Here is a 21633-nt window from a genome sequence, read left to right as displayed (position 1 = left end):
ATCAAGATCGTCGGTGCTCTGCGTCTTAAGCCTTCAAATCAAAGTCATTTATTAAACGAAGAAAAGATTCACGCAGCTTCTCCTATCGCAGCAAATTACATTTTTACTATTGATATTTTGGCGATTTTGTCCGCTTTGACTCGTTGGATGGAAATGCTGCTTTATTCGCATATCTTTTACACAATATTACAGTTTTGCTCAAAGTTAATTCGCATTTTTGGATGGAAACATAACTAGTGACTACTTTGTTTGCTACATCTGCTTGCAAATGACTGTCTGAATAAATATTTGCAAGCGGCTCAATGCTCTTGGGGTTGTGTTTATATCAAGCATCAGAATGGGGAAGAAAGTTCATTAAATGTCTTATATCCACTGTACTGTACATTTCAGTATGGGTCAACCTGATCAGGCTTGTCTTTCCCTTGCACGAAGCACAGTACCATTACTTGGTACTTGATTCATGCCAGAAAGTCTCACTTGAAGAAAGCAGTACAAGACATGTGTATATTTTGTCTTTAGCACACTGAAGTTCATATTTCAAAGGTAGACTTGCGGTAAGAGCAAGCACATTTAGAGAGGAACTGGCTTGTGCTTTCCACATGGTTACCTTCAATTTATACTTATGCGTCAGGTTTATGTGCTAGGCACAATGTAGCCTTCACACAATCGCCTTTTGGCATACTCTGAAGTCTGGTTTGTACTTGTGAGAGGTCACTTCTGCAACTATTCAATAATGGTATTCATAAAAATAAACACCAAAGTGTCCATGCAAATCTCCACAATGAGACTTAAGACTTGTTAAACACTCACACTGCCAGCTACACTTTAAGATGGTCAAGATCTATCTACTTTGTTATCAACAAGTAATAACGTGTTGGCTATTTTTGGGCACACTTGGTGTCAGTTGAGCAGATCTGATTACAGGGGTTCACATAATCTTGGATCCGGCCTGTATATGGAGCAGATGGCTGTCATGTTCACTGATGATTCAAGATTGCAAGACTGATTCCAGCAAAGAGTCCAGAGAAAGATGTGGTTCTGCATTGATCCTTTAAGTTAGTCTGAAGCTTGTATGGTGACCTAGTTGGACCTGCACCTCCTCCACGACGGACAATCATCGTTCTTACGCCCTCTGTTGTCTTAGAGCAGCTAACGGTTGGAGAGTTAAACTTGTGATCGGAAGGTCACAGGATCAAGTATCGACAGTTCGGCAGGGATTGTTGGTTGCGAGAGTGAATAATCTGCCTTCTCAATACCATGGCTGAGATGAGCAACTCTGAGATTTCCAAATCTCAATCCAAAAACATCTTTTGGGATGTGCTGGAATGGGACATTTGTATCATGAATGTCTAAATGACATCTTCTTTATATGGACCAAAAACTCTAAGGAACGCTTTTCAGTGCCTTGCTGAATCCATGATGCGGAAAAGTAAGTAAGTTCTGAAGGTATAATGGGGTTTGGTTCTAGCAAGGTATACCTATTAAACACGGATAGTAGCTTATATGGCGTCACATCCACAGTAAATGTCTCAGTATCCATGCTCTCAGCTTTTTTCCCTGTCAGTTTAGCAGGCAGGTGAGGACATAGACTAATTATACATGGATCTCTGAGTCGTGTGGAACAGAACAAAGAAGAGCAAGACAGAACACTCTATTGATAAAACGCCAAGACAAAACCAACCCGAGACATTCAGGAGAAACACAGGTACACTTTAAAACTTGAGAATGTGTAAATTATTCATTGCATATGCAAATTCAGTTGCTTTCACACTTCTAAGGAGGATACGTTTATAGCATATAGCTTGTTTTGTTATTTCTCCCTCTCTCTGGTAATGAGTCACACACTTGGCCTTTTCACAACTATTACTTCCCTTCAGCATGTGCCTCCACTTACATTTAGAACTTCCTGAGAACAGTTAATGGTATACAGTCATCAGACCAGACTAGCTTCAATTAGACCCTAAGCTAGTCTGTGCTATTCTTAGTCAGGGGGGAAAAAGGTGGATATGTTTTCAACTTTACCCATTACAGAAGCATATCAAAGAAACACAAGCAATACTTGTTCCTGTTCTTTTTTTAGTTGATAACAGGTGTATTAAATCACTTGAGCAGCAGAGGGCAGTGTGCTAAAACTGCTAACAAACGTCTGATGCTAATTTAAGTAAATAAACGAGGATTAGCCTCATATTTGTGAAACAAAATGGCCAAAAAAGGATTTAAGTGGCAAGAACCCAAGGAGAAATGTGCCTGAATACAGCCTCAGAGGAAAGTGAACAAACAACATCCTAATTCGATGTCCTTAGCTTGTTGTCCTGCAGTAAATGGCGTCACGGGCTCGTCTTTATGTTGGAGTTAAACGAGATACATCTAGTTTAGCTCTTGGGCCTTCAGGCAGGAGCATTCAGAGAAAACAACAATTAAAGTCTACTCGAAAATAAGCCAAAATGGTTAACAGCGTGGAGGGGGTTTGATGGAAATAGAAGGGGCTACGCAGTCCTCTCTTTACCATAATTGCAGACTTCCCATCAATCAGCAGATCTAGTACACAAACAATTCAAAATATTCTCTTTTTCCACTCATTGCTCACATGTACAGTTAAAACCGACTTCTTTAGTGGTATTTTTGTTGACCGAAAATATAAAGATGCTTGAATTTCAGCACACACACACACACACACACAAACAGAAACAGAAACATAACTAAAGTCCCTATTGCAAATTTTAATGCAGACACAATCACCACAAAATTGATCATTATTACTCATATTTTGTAAGGCACTACCTGGTAAAGGAAGGCAAACAAGAAGCTTTACAATAAGCTATTGACACGCTCATAGCTAGACAACACAGGAGAACTGGCAGGAGGAGCGAGAGAGAGAGAAAGAATAGGAAAATCTTGGCAGTCGGGCTTATATTTACAGTTCAAAGGCGTTTCCTGCTGTGTCCATCATGCTCAGAATGGGCGGTGCCAGCCTCTGATTGGCCGCAGTGTGACTCTTTGACACCGCCTACCAAAAAGGCAACACTAGTCACTCACACTAATGAAGTTCAGGAATAAAAACAAAATCCTTTTGGCACATTTGAGTCCAAACAAACAGGTGGGCAAACCGTACCATTCATAAACGACCAAATAAAAACGTTAGACGACAGACTTACCATCAAGCTGCCTTACCATTATATCTTTCAGATTTTCTTTACTTCAATGAATTAAATTACACGTTTAACTAGATCATTTGATATACATTTATATATATATAAAACAACAGAAGCTTTAGATGGTTGCGGACAGCTGCGAAAAGATTTATTTCAACTTTGGTGAGCTCTAAATAAAAAATATCTTTAAAAAAAAGAGAATAGTACCGATAATGAGCTAAATAAAAACTAATGTCATGATTTAATTGGCATACGAGTCGCTCTCAGTCCAAACTATTGCTATTAAGGCAAACGCTGTGATCGTTCGCATCTCATTTCATCACATTAACAGGATAGTTCTCAACCCAAAACAATAAAACATATTTCTTTTTAAGAAAAGCATCCTTGATTGAATCCGATTGTGTCGATTTAAAATACAAACTCATAATTGTGTCATAAAATAAGGCAAGCACGTGTCAAAGTGCACATATATATACGAAATCAAAGATGATACAAAAGAAAATGCAACCGCAGGATAAGACGCAAAAGCAAAAGGCATGTAAAAGTACCTTAAGCCTTTGTTCTGAGCGTGTATCGATTACAGTCGCTTGGCCTCTGTGCTAAATCTGACATTGCTGTATGATAAAAAATATGCTTAAAATACTTGTGAGGGACAAAATAAGCACTGGTTTGGACGTCAGCATCACAAACACCGATACAAACCACAAACTGAACCGCGAGCCCACAGGATGTGACATCATACAAACCACAACCTGAATAGCGAGCAAGATGTGACATCGTTAAAACCACAAACCGAACCGCGAGCACACAGGATGTGACAACATACGCACCGCAAACTGAATCGGCGAGCACACAGGATGCGACATCGTAATACCACAAACTGAACAGGAAAACGAAGCGGAAAAACAAACAACAATCAATCCGTTCCGTTTCGCAGCCTCGAGTGTAAAAATATATTTACATATAATACTATTTTAAATTCATCTACACAGGAAGAATATACCGAACATCTGATTATTAGCCTAGCGGGACGAAAAAAAAAATCGAAATAAATGCTGGGTTTTTTTCGTTGTGCAGGTGCTGATCTGAGAAGTACCATTGTGAGTGTTTTTCTACTATTATTCTCCTCAGCTCAGAGTTTATATTGGTCCCTCTGAATCCAAAATGATTCGTTTGCTTCCTTTTCCTTTCACTCGGAGGCTCTATTATACTTAAGAGTCCTCAAGAAAAACGTCTTGGTTTTTTTAAGCCCAGTAAATTGAGCTTTGTCTTGGATTTAGTGGCACTAAAGGTCGGTGACTTTATTCTCCAGCGCGGCGGCGATTTGTTGCAGTCTGAGGGTCAGTTGTTTGCTCTGGGCGGCAGGATCCTCCTCCAGCGATGAGATGATCTGAGAAGAAATGGATAGAAGGTTTGTGGTGTTTTTAAGAGAGATTTGGAGCAGTATTTGAGTGAGTAGGGAAACGAGTGTTGTTTTAATCATATGCTGTAATGTGTAGTAATACTTACCCCATCATAGTACTTGCTGGCATACTGGTAGAGCTGGTGCAGTGCAGCCTGGGTGTTCAACTTATCTGTGTGAGACTGGAGAAATGCAGACAGTTAACATCTGTAGTTTGTGATAACATGCATTTTGAAATGATAAAATAAAGTAAAAAATTACAACATATAAAATTATAAAAGACCATATAAATAAACAATAAAAGACATACATCAATATAATATGATAAATGTAAAAAAATATTTAAAAATGACTTAATATAAAATTAAATAAGAGAAATAAATAAAAATAATACATCAAATAATATTAAAATAAGTTAAACAGGCAACAACAAATAGACAAGTAAAACCTAAATTAATGAAAAATTACAATTAATAAATCTCAATCATTTTAAAATGGCAAAATAAAAATAAAAATGACAATATATAAATTACAAAGTTAATATTAAAACCATTTTTAAAGTCTAAACAAACAATATATACAAACGTTATAAATGTAAAATGATAAAACTAAATGAAATTAAATGACAGAAAAAATATGAATATAAAACTAAGTAATTTAATGAAAATAAACATTACAAGTGTTAAAAAATATGAGAACAAATATTAAAAATAAACAAAATTGAAAGAAAAAAAAACATCAAAATCAAAGCTAAAAATGTATGAAATTAATATTAAAGGTAACCAAAATTCAATTAAGTCAAATTAAATAAATTGTAATCAAATAAGCTAAACAAACGCAAAGTGAAATAAAATTCCATTGAATAAAACAAAATAAAAATTAATTAAAACAATAATAAAAAAAAATGTACTGAAAAAAAATCTAAATTAAAATAAAATAAAGTACAATTAAATGCACTTACCCGTGAAATCTCTGCGAGGTGTGTGTTCATGTCTTGGTCACTGACTGGAACCATCTGCCGAATGCCTTTATAATAACTGAAGAGCACAGAAAACACCACTGGTTAGTTTACTGTATGAACACACAATAAAAATAACCCACACAACACTAAAAACCTACTCATCAACCATCTTCTTGTATGTGGAGATTTCCTTTGCATAAAGCAGTTTGTTACTGGGAGACTCCTGTGAAACAAGACATCAGAAGAGAAAACATGTGACTAAGAAAAAGAAGAAGAGAGGAAGATGAAGCTGATAAATGATGAAGTGTTTCTGTTCACCCGCGTCAGTTTGTGCTCAGTTTTAGTGCAGGCGTCCATGAAGGTCTGAGCGATGACGGACAGAGACGCGTCCACTACTTCAGTCAGGTGAACATCAAATATGAAGTGAGGATTCTTCAAGATGTTCACCCAGAAACGAAGAGGAAGACTGAAAAAACATACACAAACACACAGACTTTATTATATGGAAAAACAGTAATAATCAATCAATCTATCTATCTATCAGTCTATCTATCTATCTATCTATCTATCTATCTATCTATCTGTCTGTCTGTCTGTGTCTATCCATCCATCCATCCATCCATCCATCCATCCATCCATCCATCCATCCATCCATCCATCCATCCATCCATCCATCTATCTATCTATCTATCTATCTATCTATCTATCTATCTATCTATCTATCTATCTATCTATCTATCTATCTATCTATCTATCTATCTATCTATCTATCTATCTATCTATCTATCTATCTATCCATTTACCTATCCATCCATCCATCCACATATTCATCTATTTAAAAAAAGGATCATCATCAGCATTAACTAAAAAACTAAACAAAAACAAAACAAAAAAATGAAATAATAGTAGCAAAAAGGATTATTTCTATTATTATTAATAATATTTTTAAATGGAATTCCAAAGAAAACAAATCTTTATAAGATCAACAAAAGAAAAAAAATGGGCATTATCAATATTTATAGGTAAAATGATTGAATAATGTGTTAAATATCATCATCATAAAATAATATTGTGCATTATTTTATTTGTTTTTTTAAATTAAAACTAAATAAAACTACTACATTTCTTCAATACACATGTTTTAGGACTGAAAAATATAATCAACTAAACCTACAACATTAAATATGTCCAAATTTTTAAAAAGTCATATCAATAGTTATCAAAAAAGAACCGTTTTGCTTTCATACTCGATGTACAGTAAGTCTATATATTGTAAATATTTTTCAGAACCATTAAGTGATTCTCACCTGTTGGTCTTCCATATGTGGATGGTCTCATCATCAACGTTGTCATGTTTTTGGGCTTGTTCATCCAAGAAGTCAAAGAAATACTTGACGGCTGGAGGAACCACAGTCCCTGAACACAACACACTGCGAAAGAAATCATCCACAAACTGCTGCAGCGTTCCCTACAAACACAAGCACAACATAATTCAATGAAAACAAAAACAAACACTACAAAACAATGAAAAACAAGTTTTGATATTATCAATAATATGCTTGTGCCATTTTAAAACTTTCTCGCTCAAACAAAAAATAATAATACAATAAAATGACAATTACATTACTATTCACAGATGGAATTAATTGTCTACTTAATATAGTATACATAAATAAAAAAAGACAAAACACAAAATGAAGTACATTGGAATGAAAAACTACATTTACAGGCATAATTACTGGAAAAATGTTGTTTATTAATAATTTAAAAACAAAACAAACAAAAAATAATAAATAAATAAATTAAATAAATAAATAAAACTATAAATAAAACTAAACAAAATATAAAACAAAGAAAAGACAAACAAAACACAAACAACCCCCCCAAAAAAAACATAAAACGAAAAAACGAAACACAACAACAACAAAAAACACACAAAAACAAAACGAAGCAAAAATGAAAGCATAACAAAACACAAAAAACACACAAAACACAAAATTAAATGCAAAACAAAACAAAAAAACACAAAACAAGACAAAAAACACAAACAAAAAGCAAAACAAAACACAAAACAAAACAAAAAACAAACAAAAACACAAAAGAAAACAAAAACAAAACAAGCAGCTGGCTGACCTTCATGGACAGCAGCCTTGTCAGGTAGATCTCAGTGATGGCTTTGGTGGTGGCCTTGTCCTTCATGCTCCCTCTTTTAGATTTGACCTCCTCCAGCTCATCCGCTGGTCTCACCAGGTGAAACACTTTATCATCCTCCAGCAAAGCATTTCCTGCTCCACACAAAATAACCATGTCTGACTGCTCTTCAACACACTCATTCTCCTATTACTTTGACTTCAGATCTAGCTGGCGATTTGTTTGGCTGGTTAAATAGAATCAACAGGGGTCAATGAGGATCTTGTGATATTTTGAGGGACTCACTTTCTTCATGGTTGTCCATGTTCTGGTCGAAGGACTGCTGGGTGTGCAGGACTCTGGATAAGACCAGGGTGGCTCCGTCTCGCACCTGATGCAACACACACATTACTTTAAATATCAACTAGTAATAATACAAAAGCATAGTTTCTAAATTAAAACATGTTACTTTACTTAAAATATGTTATTTATTGCACATATCATCACACAAAAATACAGTGTGATTCTAATTTAAAAAGTAAGAAAACACTTAAAAAAATACAACAACAACAAAAATAAATAAATAAAAGTTCTGCAATAAAATAAAATAAATGTGAATTAAAAAAAATATCATGCAGAATAGCATTAATTTTGTCCATATTGTTTATAAAACATTAAATAAAATATTAATATAAAAACTTGCCAGATTAGTCAGCAACATTAAACACAAGTTAAAACTCAACTTGAATCGGCTTTCATGTACATTAAGCACAGAGTACAATCAATAAAATAAAGCAAGCAATATATTATTAAGTACAAAGTAGCAATCGATAAAATAAAACACATTCTAAAGCCTTGTGGTTGAATGAAATAAAATAAAAACTTTCAAATAAGATTACAACAAAATAAAAATAAAGCACTGCGGTTTACTAAAATTAGAATGGCACAACAAAACAGAGTAAAATAATATAATAAATCCCTGCAGCTGACTAAAGAAGGGCTACCAAGGAAGATCTCTTTTTATCTAAATTATGCACTGTGTTCAATCGATAAAAAAAACACGATAAACTATTAAGCACACAGTGCCAATCAATCTAATAGAGCTTGAAAACAAAAACAAAGTCCCATGATGGGGGAAAAACATGAAAAGTAAAACAAATCGGAGATATAAAAAATCTATCAAATCCCTAAAAAGTTGACTAGAATCTAAAATTAATAAATATAATAAATAGGCAAAATAAAAACAAAACAATGGCCTTTAATGAACTAAAAGAGGCAAAAGAAAACACTATAATAGGTTTTAAATAAAGCCTAATTATATATTGTAAATCATAGGTCTCAAACTCAATTCCTGGAGGGCCGCAGCTCTGCACAGTTTTGCTCTAACCCTGATCAAACACACCTGATGCAACTAATTAAGTTGGTCAAGACTACTCTTGAACACCTGAATTAGTTGGACCAGGTGTGTTTGAGACCTGTTTTAAATGTTTTTGATAATTCAGACTCATATTAAGTAATGTCATTATAAAATGGTCCAGATTTGTTAACATTCATACACAAATAAAATGAGATTTAAATAAACTAAAACTAAATACAATTAAACAATTTGAATGAATTTTAAAAAAGATGTTAAAAAAAAGTTATTAATAACAAAAAATTTAATTTGTTTGAAAAACAACATCTGATTATATAATTTAAAAATAAGGATTTAGCCAGAAATTAGGTGAAATATGAGTATAAAAATGCAGATTTAAAGATGAGATAAAGAGTAATAAACATGAGATGATAAAATCTGAGGTAGATCCTATTAAATCCAAATTAATTAAGCAAGGAATACAAAGCAGTAAAATAAAACCACATCAAATAAAACCAACAAAATACATGAACTACGATTTGAAATCAAATATCATTTAACTGTATTACTAAACAAACATTCATATTAAAATTATCTTTCAAATTAATCACAAATAAACATTAAATTACTGTACATTTCCAGCAACACTCACATTATTATCATTATAATTGAAATACAAACATGTTATAATGTACTGTACAGTTAAAGTCAGAATTATTAGCCCCCCTTTGAATTTTTGTTCTTTTTTAAATATTTCCCAAATGATGTTTAACAGAGTATGGAAATTTTCACAGTATTTCTCTGGAGAAAGTCTTATTTGTTTTATTTCAGCAAGAATAAAAGCACATTTTATTTTATTTTAAATCATTTAAGGTCAAAATTATTAGCTAGTCTATAGAACAAACCATCATTATACAATAACTTTCCTAATTACCCTATCCTGCCTAGTTAACCTAATTAACCTAGTTAAGCCTTTAAATGTCACTGGTTGCATTTGTCAAATATTATTTACTGTAATCATGGCAAAGATAAAATAAATCAGTTATCAGAAATGAGTTATTAAAACTATTATGTTTAGAAATGTGTTGAAAAAAAAATATTTTTTTCTCTCCAATAAACAGAAATTTGGTAAAAAATAAACAGGGGGGCTAATAATTCTGACTTCAACTATATACAAACACTCACATCATAATTGATATACAAACATGTTATATTGTAATGTACATGCAGCACACATTATAATTGATATACAAACACATTATTATTGATATACAAACATGTTATACAGTAATGTATATGCAAACACTCACATTATAATGTGCCAGTGTGTTGATCCGTTTCCACCTTCCCTCCTTCTGTGAGGTCAAGTCCAGATCAGACAAAATCTGCCCTGTAGAACCAGGACGCCACTCTGTGGCAACAAGAAGTGCAATTCACAACACAAACCAACAACAACCAAAAAAACCTGGAGCATACTACACCTAACAACTTGAGAAGAAGAAAACCCCCCCCCCACCCCCCATACACTCCTTGTAACCAGATTCATCTGTCTGATGGATGAAGCGAGACATCGACTTTAACAATTCAGCACATTTGCAAGAGCAACTCATTAAGAAGCGACCAACGTGCACAAAATCCCACCATTAATCAAACCCACTATCTGTTCAGAGCACATCGGCCTCCTCCACTACTCTTAAACGCACTGCGCTGTTAATAAAAAGAGCTGTTTAAGCGTGATGCTTCCATAAAGTTGGAGGATTTGGAAAATCTTACAGTTGTAATCAATCACAAGTGTCGTATGGTTGAAAAAACTCAAAACTCATGCTAACCCAGAGCGACGCTGTCCACCACGGGCCTCTGGGAATAAGGCAGATTCCTGTACACCTGCTCGATGATCTTCTCCTTCACCTGCGAGATGGTGTCGCAGTTTAGTACTTTGACCGGGGTCACGTCCGGACCCTCGCCATGAACCAGTACCTGCAGGGTCTGAACAGATTGAAAAAGCCTTAGTTTACGGAGGAAATGCTCAAATCTTTCATTTCAGTAGGTTTGGATACATACAATCAATTCCAAAAATAAAAATTCAGAAAAAAAATCCTTTTTTTTTTTTACATTTTATTACTTGTGGGTGTTTTTTCTAGTTAATTGATGTGAGGATTGTGAAATAAAGTAAGCTGTGACATTATACTCAAACACACTTCATAGAGTGGACTAAAAAGCAATAGGAACTGAAAGAGTTGCTGGAGCAAGTCTGCTAAATCTTACCTGGTTTGGAAGCTTTTCAGGATTTATAAGCCTGAAATTTTCTAAAAATTCTTATATTCTAATAAAGCATGAAATATTTTTGATGTTTTTCAGTCTTTGAGGCCAAGGGTGGACAAAAAAGTATTGGTAGTCATGTATATATTGTCATAGTTGTCTGAATTGTATCCAATAAATACCGTACCTTCCTATCTGACATTAAGATGAATTTGTTCTTAAAGTTGAACTCTGATTCCTTGTTATATTTTATTCACAATTTCTAAACTACAGTGAATAAACTGACGGTGTGAGAAAAGTGTGAAACGCTGATTGTTTCTGAATAAACATACGTTTGACCGTAGATGCATTAACCCAGACTTTCTTTATACAACGAAACCTTGGCCTGACTTTTGCAAATCAAGAGCTGAGTTTCCATCATAACATGAAGCAAATCTTTTCAAAGTTGACAAAAAAAAAAAAACATCAAGTTGTTAGAGCAGCTGACTTTAATATTGGTTGCCTAGTAAACGAACGTTAAACAGGGCAAGCATGTTGTGACAGCTGATTGTGATGTTTGCAACATCAGAGTTTATTCTGCAAATGAGTTTCAATCTCCCATGATTCACATATACTTTTTTGCACAAAACCAAAACCACCTCATGTAAGTGTAAAAAAAAACAACCTTTTTTAGTTGCAAATTAAGGGATTTGTTTTTTAGTTTTGCCATTTCCATCATTAATTTCTCATGCGATACATCAAAATGTGCATTCAAACATAGTGATGGAAACACAGCTAATGAATAGAGCTGCACGATATTAGAAAAATCGGATGTTTTATTATTCTGTGATAAATATTGCAATATGAATACAGTTTAAATAGCACTATTTGATTTTTTTCTGTGGTAACAGTATTCAAGGACATAAATTAAATAATCACAATGCAAAAAAAACAACTTTGTCTCATTTTTAAATATCAAAAAGTTCTCAAAGCAAGTAAAAATTTGGTTTTGTTTACAACTTTAAAAGAAAAATAAGTCAAAATTAAGAGTTAAAGCATGCTAAATTATCTGCCAGTGGAGTAAGTGAAATAATCTTGTTTTTGCTTTAAATGTAGATATATGGACTAGAAATAAAACAAAATTGTAAGTAAGAAAAGCATTTTTTTTGTGCATAAATTGTTTAAATTTCATATAAATACAGTAATTAGATAATATTGTGTAGTTGAATTAAATACAATGCCTGTTCAACTATAATTCAGATTCAACATTGCATATCTTGCGATGTGACTATTGCGGATGTTCACATTGCAATATTGTTGATGAAACAATATATTGTGCAGCCCTACTAATGAAACTAATTCATTCATTTTCTTTTCGGCTTAGTCCCTTTATTAATCTGGGGTCGCCACAGCGGAATGAACCGCCAACATATCCAGCATATGTTTTACGCAGAGGATGCCCTTCCAGCTGAAACCCATCACTGGGAAACACCCACACTCTCTCATTCGCATACATACACTACGAAGAATTTTAGCTTACCCAATTCACCTGTACCGCATGTCTTTGGACTTGAGGGGGAAACCGGAGCACCCGGAGGAAACCCACGCGTATTGCGGGAGAACATGCAAACTCCACACAGAAATGCCAACTGACCCAGCCGAGGCTCGAATCAGCGACCTTCTTGCTGTGCGACAGCACTACCTACTGCATCACCGCGTCACCCACTACTGAAACTATTATGAAACTAATGAAACATGTAATTATTGATAAATCAGCTTACTGTAGATGCACAGCACATTTTTATTAAACTGTGTGCATATACAGTACAATTTGTTATACTTTGATCGTCCACAAAAATATCCGTACTGAATCAGGCACCATTACTATCAGTACAAATTTCTGGCCTCAAAAAATGAAATTTAAATGGGTTTTCAGGAGTAAGTAAAAGAAATGACTGAAAATAAACCGTCCCGAAAAAACAAAATGTCCCGGAAAAACACTATGCAGTTTGTTGACCAAAGCACGAGAACAGTGGAACACACTGCTGACTAGTTTGTGCTGTGGTAGAAGTTGAAATTATTTTGAACATAAGCAATATTCGGCTCTGTGGCTATTCCACTCATGTACATTTATGTTTAACATATGCATAACCGCACGTACTAGAAAAACAAAGTCTGCTCAATTATCAAGCAGGCAGGACATTTCTCTGTAGAATAACTTATCTCGTTCCTACTGCTTGCAACAGCACTACTGTACTGTCACGGCACCTCTCGATTCGGTCACTGTCAATAAAACTTTACTCTCAATATAATCTGGTTGTTTTGTTGGTTTGTTTATGTTTTAAACAGTATAATTCAAGTTACTGAGCTAAATTTAAAAAAGTCTTACAAAATTACTTTTATATTACTTAATAAAATAATGAATAATTATTGATTAGACTGATTTTCGGCCAAGAACATCCAGAAATATTTCAGCTTGGAATTACAGTATTAATAGTATCGACTAGCATTATAAATAACCTAAATACCCAACAATAATTACAAGTCAATTACATACTGTAGGTGTAAATCTCTGATGCAAGTTAGCGAAATTAACCAGTCGTTTTGTTTGTTTTCCCGAGATTTCATGAATGGTTCTCGGCAGAGTGTTTTCCTCCAGCGCATAATGGCTGCTCAGTCCCTGAGGAGCAGTGTTACGCTCGGCAATGAGATTACAGACTCACTGCAGGCCAATGAAACGGTGTTAGGAGAACAATGATGGACACACTAACACCGTCTCTCCACTTTCCTACAGCGAGAGCCGTTCTCTATTAACAAGCTTTCTGCTGAACGGCTCCCTTACCCACTATTTCAGGAATATTAGGGGGTAAACAGACATTAGGCACAAAATATGTCTTCCAGGTAATTGCATTATGAGAAATTACAGTACTCACCAAAATGCTGTACTCAACATCATCTCCCAGAAGCCCTGTGTCGTTGAGAGTGTACTTGGCTTTCTTCATCTTGGCATCAACAGGGCCTTTTTCCACCTGGTGTTTAATGGCCTTAAAGAGCTTATAGAGCGGCTCGCCGGCTGAGTCCTGTGAAAACACATGAGTCAGACTTCACCTGCGGAAAACATCTTCTGCCTTTCTAGCCTAAGCACAATTGCTCACCTTCAGGAACTGGTAGAGACAAATCGACATCCAGTTGCACAACATCCTCTCCACAACTGTCTCGGATCTAAACAGACCGAAAATATGTTGTCAGGTACAAGCAATTTCTCAGAAAACGGTTCGAGGATTTATGAAAAGTTTTGCTTTTTTTGATTTATGACGATACTTGATGAAGTTTGTGATGGAACTAATCAAATTAATAAATTAATAGATAAATTAAAAGTATAAATAAATAATTAAATAAATAAATAGAAAAAAAATTATAAATAATAATAATAATAATAAATAAATATATATATAGTAAAGCATAAATAAATAAATAAAATAATAAATAACAACACCTACTGTACAGTAAGTGCCACTTTAGAAGCACTTCTTTGCATTATAAATGTAACATCGACACATGAGCCGGCATGGGTTCTGACCTGCGGAGCATGAGTTTGGGGTTCTTGCTGTGAACATATTCCTCCATGAGCTCCAGCAGAAGAGTCCTCATGATGTCAGTGTAGTACTCCAACTTGCCATGCAGCGCCACCGTCAACAAGGAGGCGAAGTAAACTTTATTCCTGGCATTGAACTCCTGCCGACCCTCCAGGGTACGAATAAACTACAGTGCACAGAAAACAAGTCAGAGAATACAACAAATGCATTAGTAAGCAGAGCAGACTTAACATTATGTTGGAGATCTGCCAGCCGGAAATCATAATCTGACATTTTATTTGTTTTCATTGCCGAAAATGAAGCATATGCCAAGCTAACTTTAACAAATTCAGCAAATATTGACCTTCCTAATGTTTCACACTTTTGTGATTTAACACCGTTTTCAATGTTCACTAAAAAGATTGAATTAATAATTAAATAATAATACTTCAGTTATTTTTTTGATATTATTATAACTCAGAGTTTTATGTTTATTTGTTTTATGAAACTTTTTATTTAGGATTTTTCTTGTTTTTCAGAACAACCCCTTCCCCAACAATTGAACCCCATACAGATGAAGAAATAAATAAATAAAAAAGGATAATATACAAATTTATAAATAAAAAAAGAAAAATAATACAAAATAAATAAATACAAAATTACTGCGTTCATAAATACTTTACAGGGGATATAATTGTATATTAAGTTAAATTGTGTTACATTGTAGTTACCTCAGAGTACATTGGTGATAGGTTAGTTAACCTCTATAGAGTCTTATGTTAGTATGTGTTAATTTAACCCGTGAAGCCATTTATCTAAAGCTATGTTTGTTTGTCTGTTTGTTTGTTTGTTTGTTTATTACCACATCAGCAAGTTATGGGTATTTTATGACAAGATTAATATAGATAAAAACACATTACATAATGCATTACATAATAATAACAATTGTTATTGTAATTGTGACAACAATTACTTCAATAAGATGTGACACAAAAAGTATAATAAATAAACAAACAAAAACTTTTTTGTTGTTTAAAAGGTTTAGAATCTAAAAGGGGAACCTTTTTTCAGAAAATGTCAGATGTTATTTTTTGATAATCTCAAAATTAAACATCAAATATCAGCGCAGCTGCTTTATTTTACAACAATAACAAAATAAACGCTGCTATTTCTACTGTTATATGCGCCACCTACTGGGAAAAAGTGAATTAGCATTTTTTTTCAGCCTGCCTACTGTTTTTGTTTCGTACAGGAATGTTTTATGTAGCATAAACTCATATAACCAAACTGATCAATTATTAACTTTTGACATAACATTTTGAAATTATACACTAATTAATATTTGGTATGCAAATACAATTTAAACGAATGAGCTACAAATTGAAAACAGAATCAGGCAATTTGCTTGTAAAAAAATTATAAAATAAAATAAAAAATAAATAAAATCAGCAAACAAAATAAGCCCCCAAAAAACTAAATCAACATCGAAGCATCACTATTTTACGTAAAGTCTCTCACATTGATGAGGAAGGTTTTGCTGTTCAGGAGGTTGGAGAACTGGTTGAGTGCCTGATCTACGATGGCTCTGCGGTTTTCTGGGATATCCAGCTTGCCGGTAATCATGACATCATTGGCTCCGTCTTTAGAGGGCAGGAAGAAAACGCGGTCGGTGTAGTTCTTATAGTCCAGGAATGGGATTCGAGCTTCACTCAGATCACTAGTGTGGTCCTCCATCTCTATCATTAGATCTATGAAAACAGACAATTGTGTAATATATAAATTGAAGCTTGGTTAAAAATATAGGCTGTTCTTCTAAAAAGCTAATAATAGGCAAAGAAACAAGAGAGAAAAACTACTTTATATTACAAAAATCTGTCAAATCTCTTAAGATTCTTAAATAAAATTATTAACTATTTGAGAAGAAAAAGCCATAGATATGAAAAGTTTCAGATCTCACCTGTGAACTCCTTTTTACAGCGATCACGAACACTATCCTCCAAATTTGCAAGCTGATTTTTGATCTTCTCATATTCTCGTTCTGCCTGCTGGCTTTTCCTCCTGATAAATGAAAATACAAACATTATTTCTCATTTATTTCAAATCTAATTTAATGTGTATTATTTTAAAAACTTCTGGATGTTAATCCAAGTAAATTTTCACCTCTTCAATTTACAGTTGTTTAAATATTTAGGTTATTATTAATTACTAACGGATTAAAATAGCTTTATTTCTTTGTAATCGAACACGAAATCCAGAGAATACAACTATGGAATAAAATATTAAGAGACCACTTGAAAATTCTCTCTTTCTCTGGATTTATAGGAATGGCTTTGAGCAGAATTTTAATATTTGTTTTATTCAAAAGACTTTCAAATAAGTTTTTTTTTGTCAAATTTGAAGCTTTTTTCTATCCAAAAATCAGAATAATGAATAACTCCACTTGTTAACTGAAAAATCCGCTCTGTATTCCACTAAAATAATAACATTAGTACTTATATAAATAGTATACTCAAATATAAGCATTTTTAAATGAATGGCACAATTCTGATTTATCATACAAATATCCTGTAAAACAGTGTTTCTCAACCACAGTCCTGGTGGATCACCAGCTCTGCTAATTTCCATGTCTCCTTAACCAAACACACCTGATTCAGATCATCAGCTCATTAGAAGAGACTGAAAGACCTGTAGACAAAGAAGACATACAAAACATGCAGTGCTGGTGGTCCTCCAGGAACGTTGCAGGGGTGGGCAAACTCTGTCCTGGAGGGTCGGTGTCCTACATAGTTTAGCTCCAACACTAATCAAACACACCTGAACATTCTAATCACCGTCTTCAAGATCACAAGAAATATACAAGCAGGTGTGTTTGATTAGAGTTGGAGCTAAACTGTGTAGGACACCGGCCCTCCAGGACCGAGTTTACCCACCCCTGGTTTAGAGGAACTGCTCTAAATTGCAACATTTTAATTTTAAATGTTAAATTAATATCATCAGTAGTTTATAGAATGATATTATATATATATTCTTAAGAAATATATCCAAGCGTGTGCACTTCTCAGCACACCAGAGCTCTGAAATCAAAGTTATTAAGTTCACATTATTACAGTCTGCTGAACTTTGCGGTTTGTTACCTGTAGCAATAAATGGACACTGCAATGAAGAGCACCATGGGAATGAGAACAGTGGGAATGATGATGTAAAGGGGAACCTCGTATTTCCTCTCGAATCGCACAGAGCCTACATTCCACTCTCCATTTCCAAACTTGATCTGAAAATTAAGAGCAGAGATGTTGAGCGCAGGTTGAGCTTTGTCAGAATAACTTGATTAAAGTGGGTTTCTGACCAGCAGCTCCAAGGCATCTGAGCTGGTGTCTCTTCGATGGCGTCTGGAGGTGGATTTTGGAGGGCTGGACGGGGCCACCAGGAACAGTTTATCATCCTCCAGGATTGTCACCAGACACGACTCGTCACCCACAAACGCCTGCGCCTCTTTGGCAGTCATAGCTTTGGAAAAACCTTTGCCCTGAAAACATAGAATAGTGTGGAGGTTTATTGACATGTCATCAAATTTGAAAGTTTTCTGTCTCAGAAATGGAATTAGGATGTTTTTTTTCTTTCACACAATTCTGAATTTACCTCATAATACTGACTTTTTTTTACATTTATTTAAGTTGACAGAATTTTGAAATTTAGAATTGTTTATTTGAATGCTGACTTTGAATCTTTAAATTAAATTTAATATAATTTTGGGGAGTATTTTTGTCAGAATTTTGAATTTTGTTGAATTTCTTTTTCTTTGAATTTTAAGTTTACATCTAGCAATTCTACCTTTCTCCCCTGAGAAATCTCACACTGCATTGTTTAATACAAGTTTAAATACTTTATTTATTAATATTTTTAGTTACACATCACAATTCAGATTTTTTTCCCTACTCAAAATATAATTTACATCATACTTTATTTTTTGTTGATTTCTTAGTTTCCTTCATGGAAATTCTGACCGTTTATCTCAAGCATGATTCCGTAGTCTCATATTCTTGAAATCCTGACTTTTTAATTTCCCTCAAAATATATTTAATATCCTAACAAAAATCAAATATATAATTCATATTATCTCACAATTTACATCTTTTTTTTCTACTAACTGTGCATTCATACTTAAACATTTTAAGATTTAGATTTTTTTACTACTCTGAAACAGAACTTTTATAAAAAAAAAAAAAATATTAAACAGATTTTCGTTCTTTATTTACAGTAACCTTTGTTCCAACATTGAATTAGGAGATTTTATTTTTCTAACATCCATTCCCACTTCCTTCTTAGTATCTATCCCATAAAATCTGTGATGAAAAATACTTGCATTAATGTTGATGATGCTGCCCTCCGTTATGGCTTTATCTTTGATTTTATCGTAGTGTGGGTCCAGATGTGATCATGCTAGTTTACATCTAGAAATTCTACCTTTTTCCTTTGAGAAATGTCACATTGCATTATTTAATGCAAGTTTAAATACTTTATTTATTAATATTTTTAGTTACACGTGACAATTCAGATTTTTGTTCCACTCAGAATTTAACTTACATCATGCTTTGTTATTTTTTGTTGATTTCTTAGTTTCCTTCATGGAAATTTTGACAGTTTATCTCACAAGCATGATTCTGTTCTATTTTTTTATCTCCAAAACGGGAACGTATCTCTCAAAATTTTCTTGAAATCCTGAGCTTTTAATTTATCTTCAAAATATATTTAATATCCTTAAAAAGTAATATAAATAATTCAAAATAATCTCTTTTTTCTACTAATTGTGCTATCATTTTTAACAATTTTAAAATTTTGACTATATTTTCATTACTCTGGAAAAAAAGCTTCTATAAGGTCTCAAATATTACACTGATTTTTATTCTTTATATACAATAACCGTTTACAACATCCAATTAAGACATTAAAGAGCTAATTGTGATTTTTTTATAACAGGCATCCATTTACACCTCTTCTTAATATAATATAATATAATATAATATAATATAATATAATATAATATAATATAATATAATATAATATAATATAATATAATATAATATCCTATAAAATCTGTGATCAAAAATACTTGCATTAATGTTGATGATGCTGCTCTCCGTTATGGCTTTATCTTTGAGTTTATCGAAGTGTGGGTCCAGATGGTAAACGAAATCTGTCAGATTGAGCACCAGGTTGTCCAGCTGGATGACGGTTCTTAAGGACAGGTTGATGTATGTCTTATTCACAACCGGAGAGAGAAACTCCAGCGTTGTCTCGTTCTTCTTTTCCACTTCTTGAGCAAACTGCACAAAAGAAAACAAGTCAGTTTATCTCTGTATAAAGCACTTCACAAATGTCTGAGCACTAAAAAAAGACAGAAAGACAGCAGGATGTCAGACACTTGATGAATGTTGCTTATTATCATTAAGAGGAGGTGAACGGAGGGAAAGGAAATATGAAAAATAGAGAAAGTGAAACTGAGCAGTGGCTTATGAAAGCCAGACATTTGATAAAAAAAAAAAGGAAATTACATAAAAATGAAACGCTGACATTTCACAAGAGCCAATCAATAACATCTGACAGAACAAAAATAGGAAACCTGAACTTTTCAAAGGAAGTCACAAGAAACATGTTATGGTAATACAAAATTAAAGAGATTAAAAAAATAAATAAATAACACAAATTTCAACCTGTTTCTCATTCAGATTATAATTTCAAAATAAAAGCATAAAGGTTTATTTTGCTTTTGTATCCATTTTGGAGCCTGGAAAATATTGATTACTTTTATGTTCCACCGAAAAATAACATTCAATCCATAATTTTAGTATTATTTCCAGACAATTACAGTAATTCATAATATTTTACATGGCGAAAATACTTCTGCATACTATTTTATGGGGGGTTCCATGTACAAATAGCATCACAAATTAGTTTTATTATTTATTATTATATTATTTATCAATTTTTATTAATAAAGTAAATATTTCTATTTTACATTGTATATTTTCTTAAAACTTTAGCCTTAGCAACTGTTTCCATGTTCTTTAACTATTATTTTTTTCAATTTATATTTGACTTTCATTATTTATGTCAATTTTGACAATCATTAAACACTTCCTTAATTTTAATTAGTCAAGTCAAATTTTAATTTTAGCCAAGTCAAAAAATCTAAATCAGGGATGTCCAAACTCGGCCCTGGAGGGCTGGTGTCCTGCAAAGTTTAGTTTCAACCCCAATCAGACACACCTGAGCTAGCTAATCAAGCTCTATAGGCTTTCTAGAAATATCCATGCAGGTGTGTTGAGGCAAGTTGGGGCTAAAATCTTCAGGACACTAGTTTGGACACTCCTGATCTAAATGATATTTATATAACTTCATCTCAAATTAATTTTATTTAACAAAACAGCATTATTCTAAAAAAGTAGTTGCATATTTTTTTTTGTAATTAAACAAGAATGAGCAAATTTTCATGTTTTTTGCAAATATATTTAATTTTAGGTGAAAATGTTTGGTGAATCACCTACGCAACTTCAAATACAACTGCTTATATTGTAAAAGACCATCAACTTTATCACAGAGGAGTCCTAAAATTACCATCACGAACATGCCACGCACCTCCACATTGCTGGACTTGACATCAAACTCGTCAGAAGAGGGCAGCACTCGCATGGTGGCTCTCTGAACCTGATCAAATCCAGAGCCCATCACTAAGATCCTGCGACCACCGCTGAGAAAAATAACAACACACATACACAAATGAACATTTAACACTATATAATCTCACCTCTGAACCTTCAAAT

The 21633-nt window shown here is 33.5% G+C and overlaps 1 protein-coding gene across 2 annotated transcripts in view; it reads right to left on the bottom strand.

The window, feature by feature from the left end:
* Nucleotides 1-2700: 2700 nt before the first annotated feature.
* The window catches only part of plxnb2a.1 (plexin b2a, tandem duplicate 1), a 164799-nt gene continuing 145866 nt past the window's right edge, over nt 2701-21633 (bottom strand). For both annotated transcript variants that reach the window (XM_056455782.1, XM_056455781.1), the window contains 19 exons: nt 21449-21560; nt 19927-20136; nt 18159-18338; nt 17947-18083; nt 16770-16870; nt 16331-16560; nt 14818-14999; nt 14393-14459; nt 14171-14317; nt 10829-10985; nt 10310-10410; nt 7952-8036; nt 7649-7800; nt 6823-6983; nt 5834-5981; nt 5674-5738; nt 5516-5591; nt 4662-4736; nt 2701-4542 (listed from right to left, as the gene is read on the bottom strand). In XM_056455782.1, the coding sequence (XP_056311757.1) occupies nt 4438-4542; nt 4662-4736; nt 5516-5591; nt 5674-5738; nt 5834-5981; nt 6823-6983; nt 7649-7800; nt 7952-8036; nt 10310-10410; nt 10829-10985; nt 14171-14317; nt 14393-14459; nt 14818-14999; nt 16331-16560; nt 16770-16870; nt 17947-18083; nt 18159-18338; nt 19927-20136; nt 21449-21560 (2491 nt within the window). In that variant the 3' untranslated portion in view covers nt 2701-4437. The remainder of the gene's footprint in view (nt 4543-4661; nt 4737-5515; nt 5592-5673; nt 5739-5833; nt 5982-6822; nt 6984-7648; nt 7801-7951; nt 8037-10309; nt 10411-10828; nt 10986-14170; nt 14318-14392; nt 14460-14817; nt 15000-16330; nt 16561-16769; nt 16871-17946; nt 18084-18158; nt 18339-19926; nt 20137-21448; nt 21561-21633) is intronic.

The sequence above is a fragment of the Danio aesculapii genome, chromosome 4, assembly GCF_903798145.1.
Source record: "Danio aesculapii chromosome 4, fDanAes4.1, whole genome shotgun sequence".
Taxonomy (NCBI): Eukaryota; Metazoa; Chordata; class Actinopteri; order Cypriniformes; family Danionidae; genus Danio; species Danio aesculapii.
Note: the sequence above shows the minus strand (reverse complement) of the source record. Positions and strands in the feature narration are given on the sequence as shown.